Source organism: Lonchura striata, chromosome 29, assembly GCF_046129695.1.
Source record: "Lonchura striata isolate bLonStr1 chromosome 29, bLonStr1.mat, whole genome shotgun sequence".
NCBI classification, from domain to species: Eukaryota; Metazoa; Chordata; class Aves; order Passeriformes; family Estrildidae; genus Lonchura; species Lonchura striata.
The window spans coordinates 7,197,201-7,213,193 of record NC_134631.1 but is presented as its reverse complement, the minus strand read 5'-3'; the positions used below and the strand labels follow the sequence as shown (position 1 = coordinate 7,213,193).

Genomic DNA, 15,993 nt, shown 5'->3' with positions numbered 1-15,993 from the left:
TACTGGATGTCTTGAAGAATGTGTAACCAATGGGAAATTGTTACCAAAACCAGCCCTCTATAAGCCCCATACAAGTCAATCCCTGTATAAACACCTGGTACACTCAATAAAATTGGCTTTGGTCTAAACTGGGATGTCCCCGTCTCTCCATGGTGGATAACCCTGTTGTGGGTGATCCCCGTTGGGTGGGGGAAGGTGCTGGAGGGATTTCTTTCCCTTCTCCTGGTGCTGCCGTGGTTTGGTTGGTAATAAATTCCCTCCCTGTGCCCAGGCCGGGTCTGTTGTCCCCGTGCCGGTGCTCGGGGCGGGATCTCTCCCGTTCCTTCTCTGCACTGCCGGGCCTCTCCTCAGCCAATGAGAGAACGCGGTGGAGAAGAGTCAGCCAATGAGAGCGAGCGGGGCTGATGACTCACCAGTTGCCGGGCAGACCCGCAGCAGGCAGTGTTCCCCACCTGGACCCGCCCTCCCTGCCCAGGGCCGGCCCCGCCGTGGGGTCCCCCCAAGTCCCTCCCCAGTGCCCCCATGAACTGGGCTGGGTTTAACTGGGAAGCTTTACTGGGAACACTGGGAGCAGGGGGCAGGGGCAGAGTGACAGCAGGGCTGGGGGGACACTCAATCCCCCTTAAAATCACCGTGGATTTGGAGTGGGGGTCCCGGCCAAGCTCAAGGCCACGGGGATCGGCTGCGGCCGCCGGCGGCTCAGGAGCTCTGTGGGCAGAGAAAAGGGGGTGACACCGGGCGGGGGGGGGCCCGTGGGCAGCACACACCCTGGGGGAAGGGGGGAGACGACTCCTGGGATCCCCCTGACCTTGCACAGGTAGAAGCCATACCCAAGCGCCAGGAAGATGAAGCCCAACACTAAACCCTCAGTGTCTGACAGCATCTTGCTGCATGCAGCATGTCTGGGGGGTTCCGCAGGGATCAGATCCCCTAAAAGCTCTCACAAACACCCCAAGCCCCTCCAAGCACCTTCCCGATCGCTCCCACCCAGCCAGGACCCACTGAAACCTTTCCCCAATCCCTTCCCGGCCTTTCCAGGACCCACCAAAGCCATTCCCATCCCTCTCAGGATCCCACAACCCCCTTTCAGTTGCCCTCCACTGCCCCAGGACCCCCAAACCCTCTTCCAGTCCTTTCCCAGCCCCACCAGGACTCACCCAGACCTCTCCCAGTGTCTTCCCAGTACAGCCAACTTCATCCCAAGCTTCAGTAATCCATCCCCAATCTCCTTCCAGCCCCTCCAGGCTCTCTCCAATCTCTCCCATCACACCCAGTACCCCCAGACTCCTCCCCAGTTCCCACCAGGACCCCCAGAACCCCATTCCTCCCTCCCCTGTATTCTTCAAACCCATTCTTAGCTCTTCCAAACCCACAACCTTCTCTGCCAGTTGAAACCAGACTCTCTCCAACTCCCTCCCAGTTGCTCCCAGCACATCCCAGTGGCTGTCCCAGCGCCCCCAATTCCTCCCCTGTACCCCAGTGGTGGCTCAGGGGGTGCTCCAGGCTGACGTGCTGCACCTGGCAGGTGGAGGTGACCCTGGCCCAGGCTGGGGTTTCCAGCAGTACCAGGAGCTGGTGGATCCAGTCCCTGTTGGGGACCACGTCGGTGGCCACCACAGAGAGCTCCTGCTGGCCCTGGAACCACCTCAGCTGGGTGTGGGCAGGGTAGAAATCCACCAAGGAGCAGAGGAGGCGGCCGGGGCCGGGCTGGGAACTCAAGGGCACCAGCGAGACAGACACGCTGGGTGGGGGGCACTGGGAGAGAGGAGGGAGGGTTGGTGTGGCCTTGGGGCAGTCTGGGAATTGACTGGGAGATACTGCGAATGGACTGGGAAGACTGGGGTGGCACCCAGAGAGAGGGGAGGGGATGGGGGGCACAGGGAGAGAGCGTGGAGATCTCGGAGTGAACTGGGGAGGAACTGGGAATGGGCTGGGAAGGAGTGAGAGGGACTGGGGCGGCACTGGGAGGAACTGGGAATGGGCTGGGAAGGAGTGGGAGGGACTGGGGCGGCACTGGGAGGAACTGGGAATGGGCTGGGAAGGAGTGGGAGGGACTGGGGCGGCACTGGGAGGAACTGGGAATGGGCTGGGAAGGAGTGGGAGGGAATGGGGGGCACTGGGAGGAACTGGGAATGGGCTGGGAAGGAGTGGGAGGGACTGGGGCGGCACTGGGAGGAACTGGGAATGAAGCGCGCGGCACTGGGAGGCCGAGTCCAGCGCGGGGCACGCGGCGCTGCGGGTCTGCCTGGCAACTGATGAGTCATCAGAGACTCGCGCTCTGATTGGCTGAGAGGCGGCAGCGCCACGCCAGGCTGAGATGGACAGCCGGGAGGCACTGGGAGAGACTGGGATGGACTGGGAGAGCCACGGGGTCAGTAATTAGTTGGTTGGTCCGTACTTGGGATGCTACAGGCGAGGCTACAATTCTAGATGGCACTGAAGTGAGACATTTGGGATTCCTGTCACATGATCCTGTCATTGATCAAGGAATGATTAGGGGGGCTCACCCTCACAGCCTCTGGGCACGGGTTCTGGAAAGTGTAGCACAAAGATACCTGTGTGCAGATGATCTTTATATGCAGCAGACTCAGTGGAAGACTATAGAAAACAAGGGATCCAACGTCTGAGAGAAATGGCAGTGGCAGAGATTATCTTCTCAGATGAAATAACAACTAGGAATCCAGGCTTGGTACCATGTACATCTGTGATGTGGCAAAAACCTTTATGGCTTGGGCCACATGAATACGCTTCTGCTTTAGCAATAATGAAGCAGGAGAAGAGGGATGAGACCGTGCTCAATATGGCAAGGAAACTCCAAGCATATGCAGATGCTGTACATGGCCCAACCCATGCCAGAATTGCAGCAGTGCAAACACGTCTGCAGAAATTAGACGATAAGATAGAGGAGAATCATAAGAGACTCGGAGGAGATTAAGGAGGACCTTTTCCAAATCTCAGCAGTACAGATCAGAGGTTCTGGTATCTAACGTAGACGTTCCTCAGATGGTGAGAGAAGGTACACCCCACAAGCTGAGCTGTGGTTCTTCCTGCGCGACTGCAGAGAAAACATGAGGAGATGGAACGGAAAATCTACTGCTGCTCTGGCACAACGGGTGCATGAATTGAAGGAAGGCAAGACCCAGAGAGGAAGTGCCACCAAAAGGAGAACAGCTCCAGTTGCCCGTAGCCAAACTGCCAGGCATGATGATGATGATGACATGTCCGATCCCCTTGAAGGAACCTCTAAGACATACGCCCAAGGCAAGAAGGATAGCCAGGCTTAGAGGGGCCCTGCCTCTAGCCAGGTAGAGGCGAGGGAAAACCGTGTTTTCTGGACTGTGTGGATTCGCTGGCCTGGCACATCAGAGCCACAAAGATAAAAGGCTTTGGTCGATACTGGTGCACAATGCACGTTAATTCCATCGAGACACGTAGGGGCAGAATCTGTCTCTATCGCCGGTGTGACAGGGGGATCACAGGACTTTACCTTGGTGGAAGCTGATGTAAGTCTGGCAGGAAAGGAGTGGAAGAAACACCCTATTGTGTCTGGCCCAGAGGCCCCATGTATCTTGGGCATAGATTACCTTTGAAGGAGGTATTTTAAAGACCCAAAGGGACTCAGGTGGGCATTTGGGAGAGCAGCTGTAGCGACAGAGGGCATCCAGCAATTGAACACCTTGCCTGGACTGTCTGAGAATCCAACTACAGTAGGACTTCTGAAGGGAGAAGAACAAAAGGTACCAATTGCCACTTCAACAGTGCATCGTCGACAGTACAGAACAACTCGAGATGCTATGGTTCCCATCCATAGGATGATCTGAGAGCTGGAGAGCCAAGGGGTGGTCAGCAAAACCCACTCACCCTTCAACAGCCCCATCTGGCCTGTGTGTAAATCTGAAAGAGAATGGAGATTGACTGTGGACTATCATGCATTGAATGAAGTGACTCCACCGCTGAGCGCTGCTGTGCCGGACATGCTGGAACTCCAGTACGAGCTGGAGTCCAAGGCAGCAAAGTGGTATGCCACTATTGATATTGCCAATGCATTTTTCTTCATCCCTCTGGCAGCAGAATGCAGGCCTCAGTTTGCTTTCACCTGGAGGGGTGTGCAGTACACCTGGAACCAACTGCCCCAGGGGTGGAAGCACAGCCCCACCATCTGCCATGGACTGATCCAGACTGCACTAGAAAAGGGTGAGGCTCCAGAACATCTACAGTATATTGATGATATCATTGTGTGGGGGAACACAGCAGCAGAAGTGTTTGAGAAAGGAGAGAAAATCATCCGAATCCTCCTGGAAGCTGGTTTTGCCATCAAGAAGAGCAAAGTCAAGGGATCTGCTCGAGAGATCCAGTTTTTGGGAGTGAAGTGGCAAGACGGACGGGGTCAGATTCCTACAGATGTCATCAACAAGATCATGGCGATGTCGCTACCAACCAACAGGAAGGAGACACAAGCTTTCCTAAGTGCCATAGGTTTCTGGAGAATGCAGATTCCTGAGTACAGTCAGATCATGAGCCCTCTTTACCTGGTTACCTGCAAGAAGAACAATTTCCCCTGGGGCCCTGAGCAGCAACAAGCCTTCACCCAGATCAAGCAGGAGATCGCTCATGCTGTAGCCCTTGGCCCAGTCAGAACGGGACCAGAGGTCAAGAATGTGCTCTACTCTGCAGCCGGGAACCATGGGTTGTCCTGGAGCCTTTGGCAGAAAGTGCCTGGTGAGACTCAAGGCCGACCACTGGGATTCTGGAGTCGGAACTACAGAGGGTCCGGAGCCAACTACACTCCCACAGAGAAGGAAATCTTGGCCACCTACGAGGGAGTCCAGGCCACCTCAGAGGTGACTGGCACGGAAGCACAACTCCTCCTGGCACCCCGACTGCCGGTGCTGGGGTGGATGTTCAGAGGAGAAGTTCCCTCCACCTACCATGCCACCAGAGCTGCATGGAGCAAGTGGATTGCTCTCATCATGCAGCGTGCCCATATGGGTAAACTGAATCACCCTGGGATTTTGGAAATAATTACAAATTGGCCCGAAGGTGAAAGTTTTGGTGTCACAGATGAAGAAGAACCAGTGACATGGGCTGAAGAAGCTCCACCATACAACCAACTGCCAGGAGATGAAACACGCTACGCTCTCTTCACCGACGGTTCCTGTCACATCGTAGGGATGAATCGGAAGTGGAAAGCAGCTGTATGGAGTCCCACACGATGGGTTGCAGAGGCTACTGAAGGAGAAGGTGGATCAAGCCAGCTTGCTGAACTCAAAGCTGTTCAACTGGCCCTGGACATTGCAGAAAGGGAGAAGTGGCCAAAGATCTACCTCTACACTGATTCATGGATGGTAGCCAATGCTCTATGGGGTGGCTGGAGAAGTGGAAAGAGGCTAACTGGCAGTGTAGAGGAAAACCAATTTGGGCTACTGAAGAGTGAAAAGATATTGCTACCTGGGTAGAGAAGCTACCTGTGAAGGTTCTCCATGTAGATGCCCATGTCCCCAGAAGCAGAGCTAATGAAGAGCAGCAAAACAAGCAGCAGGTAGATCAGACTGCAAAGATAGGGGTGTCAAAGACAGACCTCGATTGGGAACACAAGGGAGAGTTGTTCCTAGCACGATGGGCCCATGATGCCCCAGGTCATCAGGGCAGAGATGCCACCTACAAGTGGGCACGAGACCAAGGGGTGGATCTAACCATGAACAGTATTTCTCAGGTGATCCATGACTGTGAGACATGTGCTGCCATCAAACAGGCCAAGCGGGTGAAGCCCCTGTGGTATGGTGGGCAGGGGTCCAAGTACAAGTATGGGGAGGCCTGGCAGATTGACCACATCACACTGCCCCAGACACGCCAAGGCAAGCACTACGTGCTCACCATGTGTAGTAGATAGGGACAGGCGAATGGAAGATTTCGGGATGTGACGGAAAGAAAGACCCCCATCCCCCTCTCACCCTGCAACATGTTATCCATTACCCCAAAGAATGTAACCACACCTAACCCAGTAGTTTTCCACTCCTGACTAACCCTAGAGACCCTACCAACCCCTCCTGACCTAGCAGAGTCCCCCAAGACTATTTAAACCCATGAGATAAGATAATAAACGCTTTCGACCGTCCACCACATTGGTGCCTGCGTGTGTCGCTAGCCCGAGTGGCCCAGGGGAGACTGGGCTGCCGTGCTGTTCCTTGAAACCAGGTCGCCTTGCCTTCCCCTGAAGGCAACATAACTGGTGCCGAAACCCGGGAATAATTCACTCGGGCAGCGGGTGTCGCCTGGACAAGGGCAGCGGCCAGACAGGTGAAACCGTGTTCTCGGCGAGGGAGACGTCCCAGGACCCGCAGTCGTCATGGACGCCATCGCCAGGGTCGTAAGTGAGGTTCATAAGCAATGGGGAATTGAGTGTAAGCTCAAAGATTTTTATCTTGCTATAGCAAGGCTGCTTGAGCTTGGGGAAATTGAACGCCCTGTGGATGTTTTGCATCCGGAGATATGGGAAAAATGCACAGCCGTGCTGGCCGAGGACACGAAATCCTCAGGCAGCGGCAAATGCCTTAAGGCATGGGGAAAAGTAGAGAAAGCCCTGCGCAGAGCAATAGAAGAGCAGGAGACATGGAGCGCAGCGCGTACGTGTTTATTGGTTACACCCAAGCTAGGCGTAGGAGCGGCAAAGCAAACCGCCCCTGAGGACGATCCGCCCGGGAGCGGGGATCCGGGGGGGCCCGGCGCGTCGCCCCCCTCCCCGGGCCGGGGCCCGGGACCCCCCACGGAAACCTCCCAAAAATCCATGGCTTCCCCATCCGCCCCGCCACCGCCGGTCGGTGACCCGGTACCGGAGGTGCAGCAGCGCGCAGAGCTCTGTTGGCGGGGACTGGCGGGGGAAGCCAGAGGCGCGGGAGCCGTGGCTCGGGGGGAGATCCTACCCATGCCACCTCCATACCCCTTTGAAAATGGCGCCGGCAGCCAAGGGGAGGGGCGGGGCGCGGGCAGTCTCGGCGCGAAGAGCCCAGAGGCGCGGAGTTCTGCTAATGCGCGTGTGCGGGAGAAAGAGGAGGAGAGCGGCAGAGGGCTCGGAGCCGATCGGCAGCCGCGCCTGACGCCGCCACCATGTAAGGGAGAAACCCCCCCCCCTGCAGGAGGCAGGGCGAGCCCGGGGGGCGGCAGCAGTGCCACCCCCGGGGGGAGGAGCGGGGTCGGAGCCGCACATAACGGCACCGAGCCCCGGAAGTTTGCTGGCATTCGACTTCCGACTCAGAGTCCAGCAGCAGCTCCGGCAGCCCAGAAGAGCTGCCGGGAGCCGGCTGGGACTCTAAGACGAAGGGAACAGAGCTAACGCAATTTAAAACAAAACCAAGTAAAGCTTTAAGCCGCACCGAAAAGCAGCCACAATACGAACCAGCCCAGTTTACCGACTGGGGAGAAATAAAAATAGCCTGTGCCGAATGGTCCCCAGCGGCTGCTGTACAAGCCTTCCCGGTGAGGATCACCGGCCTGGAAGGGAACCAGCAGAGGGTATATGCCCCGGTAAACCCAAAAGATGTACAATCAATTGTCAAAGCCATTGCAGAAAAAGGAATCAATTCGGCCATGGTCTCCACATTAATCGATGGTCTTTTTAGTAATGACGACCTGCTTCCCTTTGATATCGAGCGAATAGGTCGCATGATACTTGATGGTGCGGGAATGATTGTGTTTAGACAAGAATGGGAGGATAATTGTACAAAGCTATTAGCCCAAGCACCTGGCGCGAGGCAGCCACTACACAGATCGACTTTATCCAGGCTTATGGGAAAGCACGATGATATGATCACGCCTTAGCAACAAGCCATGCAGATGTGGGCTGAGGAGGTCAGGGCGACCACTCGGGCTGCTAGGGAGGCTATTCGTGCAGCCTCCCGGGTCGTGGCCAAGCCGTCGCCGTGGTCCACCGTGAGGCAGGCAGAGAGCGAAAGCTTCACGCAGTTCGTAGATCGCCTGCAGGCAGCAATAGACTCTTCTACCCTGCCAGCAGAGGCAAAGGACCCCGTGGTATCTGACTGCTTGCGCCAGCAGTGCAACTCTGTCACCAAAGATATCTTACGTTCCCTGCCAGCCGGAGCCAGCCTGGCTGACATGATCAGACATGTAGTGAGGGAAGAACACCTGACACCCATTCAGGCAGCCGTCCACACCCTGACCAGTGCCATGGCGTGTTTCAAGTGTGGTGAGGCAGGTCACATCGCGGTGAGCTGTCCCCAGCCGGCACGGCAGCCTGCCGCGGCACCTCCACCCCAAGCACGCCCGAGAGGAGCCTGTTGGAGCTGCGGGAGGAAAGGACATCTAGCCAAGGAATTCAGGTCCTGGCCCCAGGGAAACGGGAGAGGGAGGGGGCGTGCGGGCTGCACCCAGCCTCCTCCCGCCGCGAATGCAAGGCAGCCCATCTATGCCAACCCCCAGTGGGACGGGGCGCCCTTATACCCCATACCCACACAGGAGGCAGCCAGCTTGGTACCCTCACCAGCGAATTTCGCAACACAGCCTGCGGTACCTTCGTACCCACTACCGCCGCAAGCAGCGCCTGTGCCGCAGGGTCAGCAGGGGACGCCCCAGAACGGGACCCCTGGGTGGCCCTGGCCATGAAAATAGGGAAGGAGCCACCGAAGGTGTGGGGGACGTGCCGCCTTTATGGCAGTCAGGACCCCCATGTCATAGGGCTTCAGTTTTGGGCAGACACAGGAGCAGACTGCTCGATTTTTCCCCAAGCACTGTGGCCCCGACACTGGCAATGCAAAGAAGTCCCCCCAGTGAACAGAGTGAGAGGGCCGTCCCGGACTTAAAAATCACCAGACCCCGTATGGGTCGAGCAGTGGCCCCTGTCAAAGCCTCGAATGGCAGCCTTGCTGGAACTGGTCAACCTCGAGCTGCAAAAGGGTCACATAGAACCCTCCACCAGCCCGTGGAACACCCCTGTGTTTATATACTAGAAGCTACCTTTCTAACCCTAAACGAAACCAAACCGAACCTGACTAACTCCTGTTGGCTTTGTTATGATGTTAAACCCCCTTTCTACGAAGGCATTGCTTTAGACACCCCCTTCAGTTACTCCACAGCCGATGCCCCCCACCAGTGCAGATGGGACACTCCCCGCAGAAGAATCATCCTGAGTTAAATCACAGGACAGGGCAAATGTTTTGGCAATGCAACTTTAGCAAAGCAGAAAGGCAACTTCTGCACTAAAGTTGTCAAGCCCAACAGAAAAACCAGTAAGTGGGTAGTCCCATCCGCATCTGGGATGTGGGTTTGCCAGCGATCCGGAGTGAGTCCTTGTGTGTTCCTTGCCAAATTTAATGACTCTATTGACTTCTGTGTCCAAGTTCTGATTGTTCCTAGGGTCCTGTACCACTCAGATGAAGAAGTGTACCACCTTTTCGAAGAACCTGACAGACTGCACAAAAGAAATAATCACAGGTATAACTATCGCAATGCTGCTCGGCCTGGGAGCAGCTGGTACAGCCACTGGTGTCTCAGCCATCGCAACCCAACAGCACGGACTCTCTCAGCTGCAAATGACCATCGATGAAGACCTGCAGAGGATCGAGAAATCCATCTCCTATCTAGAGAAATCAGTCTCTTCGCTTTCAGAAGTAGTTTTACAGAATAGGCGAGGACTGGACCTCTTGTTCATGCAACAAGGAGGACTGTGTGCAGCTTTGAAAGAGGAATGCTGCTTTTATGCAGATCATATGGGAGTCGTTAAAGACTCCATGGCAGAACTCCGAGATAGACTGGCTCAGAGAAAGAGAGACAAGGAAACCCAGCAGAGCTGGTTCGAATCCTGGTTCAATCAATCACCTTGGCTCACCACTTTAATTTCTGCCCTGGTAGGTCCACTGGCAATACTGCTTTTAGCTGTTACCATAGGACCATGCCTGCTGAACAAGCTAGTCTCATTTGTTCAGGCCCGTCTAGAACGGGCGAACATTCTGTTCGTAGGCCAGCAACAAATGCTGTAAACCAAAAACTGCGAACACAGTCAGCTGCAAAAGCCTTCAAAACTCACCTTGCGAGATTTACTCAGGTTTACCAAAAACCCTTTTTTCCTTACCAAGTTACAAGTTTGTACCTCACTCCAGTGCCTATATCTACGACTACCTCATGTTACTTATGAAAAGGAGGGGGGAGATGTAGTAGATAGGGACAGGCGAACGGAAGATTTCGGGATGTGACGGAAAGAAAGACCCCCATCCCCCTCTCACCCTGCAACATGTTATCCATTACCCCAAAGAATGTAACCACACCTAACCCAGTAGTTTTCCACTCCTGACTAACCCTAGAGACCCTACCAACCCCTCCTGACCTAGCAGAGTCCCCCAAGACTATTTAAACCCATGAGATAATAAACGCTTTCGACCGTCCACCACATTGGTGCCTGCGTGTGTCACTAGCCCGAGTGGCCCAGGGGAGACTGGGCTGCCGTGCTGTTCCTTAAAACCAGGTCGCCATTGTCTTCCATGAAGGCAACACTCTCTTCCTTATCAAAAGGTTCTCTAGAGTTAACATAAATGTTTAATGCCTGGCAAATCCAGTCCTTGAAGTTTCCAAACTGGCCAAAATAAATTATCACTACAGATGTGTTTTCCTCCTCATACTTTTATACAATAATGTATCATTTTTGCCCTAGCCTTCCCTTTCCTTGAAGGATATTCATCCCAAGATTTTATCATTAGACCTAACGGACTGTCAGGGGGGATCTGGGGAAGCGTTACCGGGGTCCCCGTCCCCATGGAAGCAGAGGGCTTGCTTTTCCTCTGTCCCATCTCCCAGGACACCTTCAGGCACACACACACTCGCGGCCCCTGTTGGTGCCCAGCCCCTCGCGGGCTCTGCAAACCGCACTACTCAGAGCTCTGCCCATGCCTCACCCTACAAGGACGTCTCATGAGTTATGTCCTGGGATCCCAGCCCAACCCAGCGGATCCCCACTTTTATACTCACGCTGTCCTGCGTCTTCGCCCGGCTTCGTGCACAAAGATTACGGGGTTACCGGGATCCCTTGTGCTCAATACCGAATTTGGGTTCGTCGGTAAGGGTCTGGGAAGGAAAAGCCTGCACCAGGGCCGCTGCAGAGGCAGCGGGGCGCCTCCCTGATTAGGAATTCCCACCCGGTCGCCCTTATCCGAGTCACGGCACCAAATTTGTTAGGGACAAATTCAACTGGGGAGGCTAATTATAGATAAATCAATTAACAAGAATTTATTATGCAAGCGGTATTAAGCAAAAGAACAGCGCGGGGCAGCCGGGGAGCCTCTGCTCTGCCACGGAGCACCTTCCCCCTTTGACCTTTTGGTTTTATATGTCCCGGTTGACGTATTTTCTCTCTATGCACTCTGCGCCGGTGCAATTGGTTGCTGGGGGTCTTTTTTTCTGCCTTGGTGGTCATAGCAACAAAGGCTCCTCATCTTCCTTGCAGATTATCCTTGGCCTAAAAGTCAACTTGTATATAATTAGTTACACAGTTTTCTATGCTAGTTGCATTCCCTACTCAGTTCAAATTATCTCCTTTAACACTCATTTTGATGAACAAAGACCATTTTATTTATTACACCCACTCTCTCCCAGTGCTCCCCAGCGTGTCCATCTCTCTGCTGCCCTCAAGCTCCCGGCCCGGCCCCGGCCGCCTGCTCCCATCCAGCTGAGGTGGTTCCAGGGCCAGCAGGAGCTCTCTGTGGTGGCCACCGACGTGGTCCCCAACGGGGACTGGACCCACCAGCTCCTGGTGCTGCTGGAAACCCCAACTCGGGCCGGACTCATCTCCACCTGCCAACAACATCAGCCTGGAACAACCTGTGAGCCTTAACTGGGGTATGGGGGAGGAACTGGGGGTGCTGGGAGCAACTGGGAGGGAGTTGGAGAGAGCCTGGTTTCAACTGGGAGAGGAGGTTGGGGGTTTAGAAGGGCTAAGAAGGGGTTTGGAGAATACTGGGAAGGGTGGGATGAGGTTCTGGAGGTCCTGTTGGACACTGGGAGGGCGTTTGGGTGTGCTAGGTTTAAGTGGGAGGGAATAGAGTGAGCCTGAAGGAGCTGGATGGAGATTGGGGATGGAAAAGTAGAGATTGGGATGAGGTTGGTTGTGCTGGGAAGAGACTGGGAGGGCTCTGGGTGAGTCCTGGTGGGGCTGGGAAAGGACTGGGATAGGCTTTAGGGGTCCTGAGGCAGTGGGGGTGACTGTAAGGAGGCTGTGGGATCCTGTGAGGGACAGGTGGGGCTTTAGTGGGTCCTGGGGAGGTCAGGAAGGGATCAAGAGGAAGGTTTCAGGGGATCCTGAGTGGGCTGGAAGCAACCAGAAAAGTGCTTGGAGGGGCTTGGGTGTCTGTGAGTTTTTGGGAGATCCTGACCCCTGCGGACGACCCAGAGATTCTGCTGGATGCTGCCGCAGCAAGATGATGACAAGAACTGGGGACTCCGAGTTGGGCTTCGTCTTCCTGGCACTGGGGATCGAGTTTACCTGCACAGGAAAGGGGGGTCCCAGGGGTCGTGTCCCCCCTCCCCTGGAGTGTGAATGCTCCCCCGGGGTCCCCAGCCCGGTGTCACCCCCTTTTCTCTGCCCACAGAGCTCCTGAGACGCCGGCGGCCGCAGCCCCTCCCCGTGACCTCAGGCCCGGCAAGGACCCCCCCACTCCTTCCCCACGCTGATTTTGGGGGAGTCGAGTGTCCCCCAGCCCTGCGGTCACTCTGCCCCTGCCCGCCTGCTCCCAGTGTTCCCAGTAAAGCTTCCCAGTTAAACCCAGCCCAGTTCATGGGGGCACTGGGGAGGGACTTGGGGGGACCCCACGGCGGGGCCGGCCCTGGGCAGGGAGGGCGGGTCCAGGTGGGGAACACTGCCTGCTGCGGGTCTGCCCGGCAACTGGTGAGTCATCAGCCCCGCTCGCTCTCATTGGCTGACTCTTCTCCACCGCGTTCTCTCATTGGCTGAGGAGAGGCCCGGCAGTGCAGAGAAGGAACGGGAGAGATCCCGCCCCGAGCACCGGCACGGGGACAACAGACCCGGCCTGGGCACAGGGAGGGAATTTATTACCAACCAAACCACGGCAGCACCAGGAGAAGGGAAAGAAATCCCTCCAGCGCCTTCCCCCACCCAACGGGGATCACCCACAACAGGGTTATCCACCATGGAGAGACGGGGACATCCCAGTTTAGACCAAAGCCAATTTTATTGAGTGTACCAGGTGTTTATACAGGGATTGACTTGTATGGGGCTTATAGAGGGCTCTGTTTTTGGTAACAATTTCCCGTTGGTTACACATTCTTTGTGACATCCAGTAACCTGGGAACATTTATGTTATCACAAAGTCTCACACCATGTTGCTTGGCCACTTCTTGCCCAGGGAGACTAAAACTGTGTCTGTGTCTCCCACAGTTTCTGCTCAGTCAGGCCTCAGATATTCGGCCCCTTTATCAGCTCCATTGCTTTACTCTCTGTTTTATTCCCCATACAGGGACACCAGGGCTCTGCCCCACGGGGGTCACTGGGGATCATCCAGCCCGGATCCTCCCATGGGTCATGGAGCTGCAGCAGCACACCAAGCTCTTCCCTCACTCTCTTCCCTCACTCCAAGCTCTTCCCAAACCCTCATCCCTCACTCAGGGCACTCACGGGGCTTCCCTTAGTGGCGCCTCCGTTGGTGCTGGGTCAAGTTTGAGCTTGTGGAGAAGCTCTTCCCACACTTCCCACACTCGTAGGGCCTCTCCCCGGTGTGGATGCGCCGGTGCTTGGTGAGGTGGGAGTTGTGCTTGAAGCCCTTCCCGCAGTCGGGGCAGCGGTAGGGCCTCTCCTCTGTGTGAATCCGTTCATGTTTGAGGACACTGGAGCTGGTATGAAACCTCTTCCCACACTGGGGACACTCGTAGGGCCTCTCCCCGGTGTGGATGCGCTGGTGTCTTCTCAGGGCAGAGCTCCACCCAAAGCTCTTCCCACATTCCAAGCACTCATAGGGCCGTTCCCCAGTGTGGAGCACCTGGTGCTTGACCAGGTCAGACCTGTTTTTGAAGCCCTTCCCACACTTCCCACACTCGTAGGGCCTCTCCCCAGTGTGGATGTACTGGTGCTCGATCAGGTGGCAGCTCCGGCTGAAACCCTTCCCACATTCCAAGCACTTGTGGGGCTTCTCCCTGCCATGAGGCTTCTCCACCAGCTCCGAGCTCCGCCTGGATCTCCGCCCGCCTTCCTGGCTCAGGGGGGCTCTTTCCTCCCTGCAGCTCCCTGGGCTGGGTTTGCAGCTCCTCCTCCTGCAGCATCTCCGGGGCTTTTCCTCCTCCTCCATCCAGCCACGCCCTGTCAATGACAAATCCTGGTTTGGGGACAAAAACAAGAGGAGAGCTCCTCGGACTGGGGGTTCCTCCTTGGTCAAGGAGGAAGTCATTGGGAATCTTGTGTCTGTAAGAACCTCCAAAACACCAAGATTCAGCCCAAAAATCCCACAAACTTCTAGACACAAATCAAAAACTCCTCAAACATCACAAGCTAGAAAAAACCTCCTCCAAAAGATAAAGATTCAGCTGCCACATAAAACCAAAGCACCAACATGTAGCCCAAGCAAGCTCAGAAACACCAAGATTCACCCCGTGAAACTCGTGGATCACCCTCCACAGTCACCTGCTGCATGTGGGGGAGCAGCGCTCCTGGGGCTGGGGGGAGGCTGCAGACACAGGGAGGGGTGGAACCTTCTGCTGCTTCCTCTTTCTGCTCCTCCTCCTCCTCCTGTGTCTCTACTCTTCCTCACACTCCTCTGCCTCCTGCTATTCCTCCTCCTGCACAATCTCTCACTCTCCTGTGTCATGGTTTGACACGGAAGTGACTTTTTCTCAGGAAGTTGGTAGTCAGATCAATCAGTGGTCAGGGTTGGATATTGGCATTTGGACTGACCACTGAGGCAAGGATGCACCTCTGAGAACACAAGGGAGTTAAAAGCAAGAACTCCCCAGGGAATTTCCTCTTTGGTTCCGGTCAGAGTGCAGTGCAGACTCTGCCCTGCCCAGCCATGGGCTGGGTGGTGAGGGACAGCCCTGTGGCCCAGGATGAGGTAGGCCGAAGGGTGGAGGGACTGGAACCCAGCCAGCTCCTGCGGAGGGAAGGGTGGCGGAATTCTGAGATGTCTTTGTTCCCCCCCCAGAGAGAAAGAAACACAGAGCCTCCTGGAGACACCTGGAAATCATCCGGCAGAGGAGAAGGAGAAGGGGGGCGGGGAGATGCCCAGTTCGGGGCAGCTGGAGGTCTGGACAGAGATCCTGGCTGTTTGGGGAATTTGAGACTTTTAACCCTTCTTTGGGAAATGAAAGCTTTGTGAAATGTTACTCCCCCTCGATTTGAAAGAGAAGAAGAGAGAGACAGAGGCTGCATTTTAGGGGGGGTGTCATGGTGAGCCAAGAAACCTGCTTCAGCAGCTGAGAGTGACCAGAGTGGAGTGAAGAAGAAGATCTCTGTTCTTGGACCCTTGGCACAAAGGGAAATGGGGGAGAGACTGTGGTCCCAAAGATGAGAAACTGAACTGTTGTTTTTTTTTGGTCCTTACCAAAGCATCCTTGAAAAGAAAACCCTATGAGCAGTCTGTCCATGCACGGTGGTGAGGGCACTGTGACATGGAGAGTGTCACACTGGCAGATTTTCACCAGGCGCTTCCATGTGTGACATGGAAATACCAGAGATGGCAGCTGTGTTTCATGGGGCTCTATGGCACAGGAGAGACTCCTCTCTGCCTTGACAGACTGAGTATTGATTATCTGAAGGGTGGAAACCTGACTGGGGGTCCGACTTGTATCTCACTGTGGTTTGTTGTAATTGGTGGGGGAGGAGGAGTGTTTTGGAAGGTTTTCATTCTGGATATAGTGTGTGTGTCTTTAATAGCAGAGTAGTAGTTTCATAAAGTTCGTTCCCCTTGTTATTAGGCTTGGGCTTTCTCTGCTCTGTTCCTGATCACATCTCACATTCATTTGGGAAGGTGCATTTTCATGGGGATGCTG

General features: G+C 55.3%; 1 protein-coding gene across 1 annotated transcript in view; it reads right to left on the bottom strand.

The window, feature by feature from the left end:
- The window catches only part of LOC110468027 (uncharacterized), a 619,922-nt gene that overhangs the window by 557,391 nt on the left and 46,538 nt on the right, over window positions 1-15,993 (bottom strand). The window contains 2 exon segments of the mRNA XM_077788935.1: window positions 13,649-14,145; window positions 14,596-14,604. Coding sequence (XP_077645061.1) covers window positions 13,649-14,145; window positions 14,596-14,604 — 506 coding nt within the window.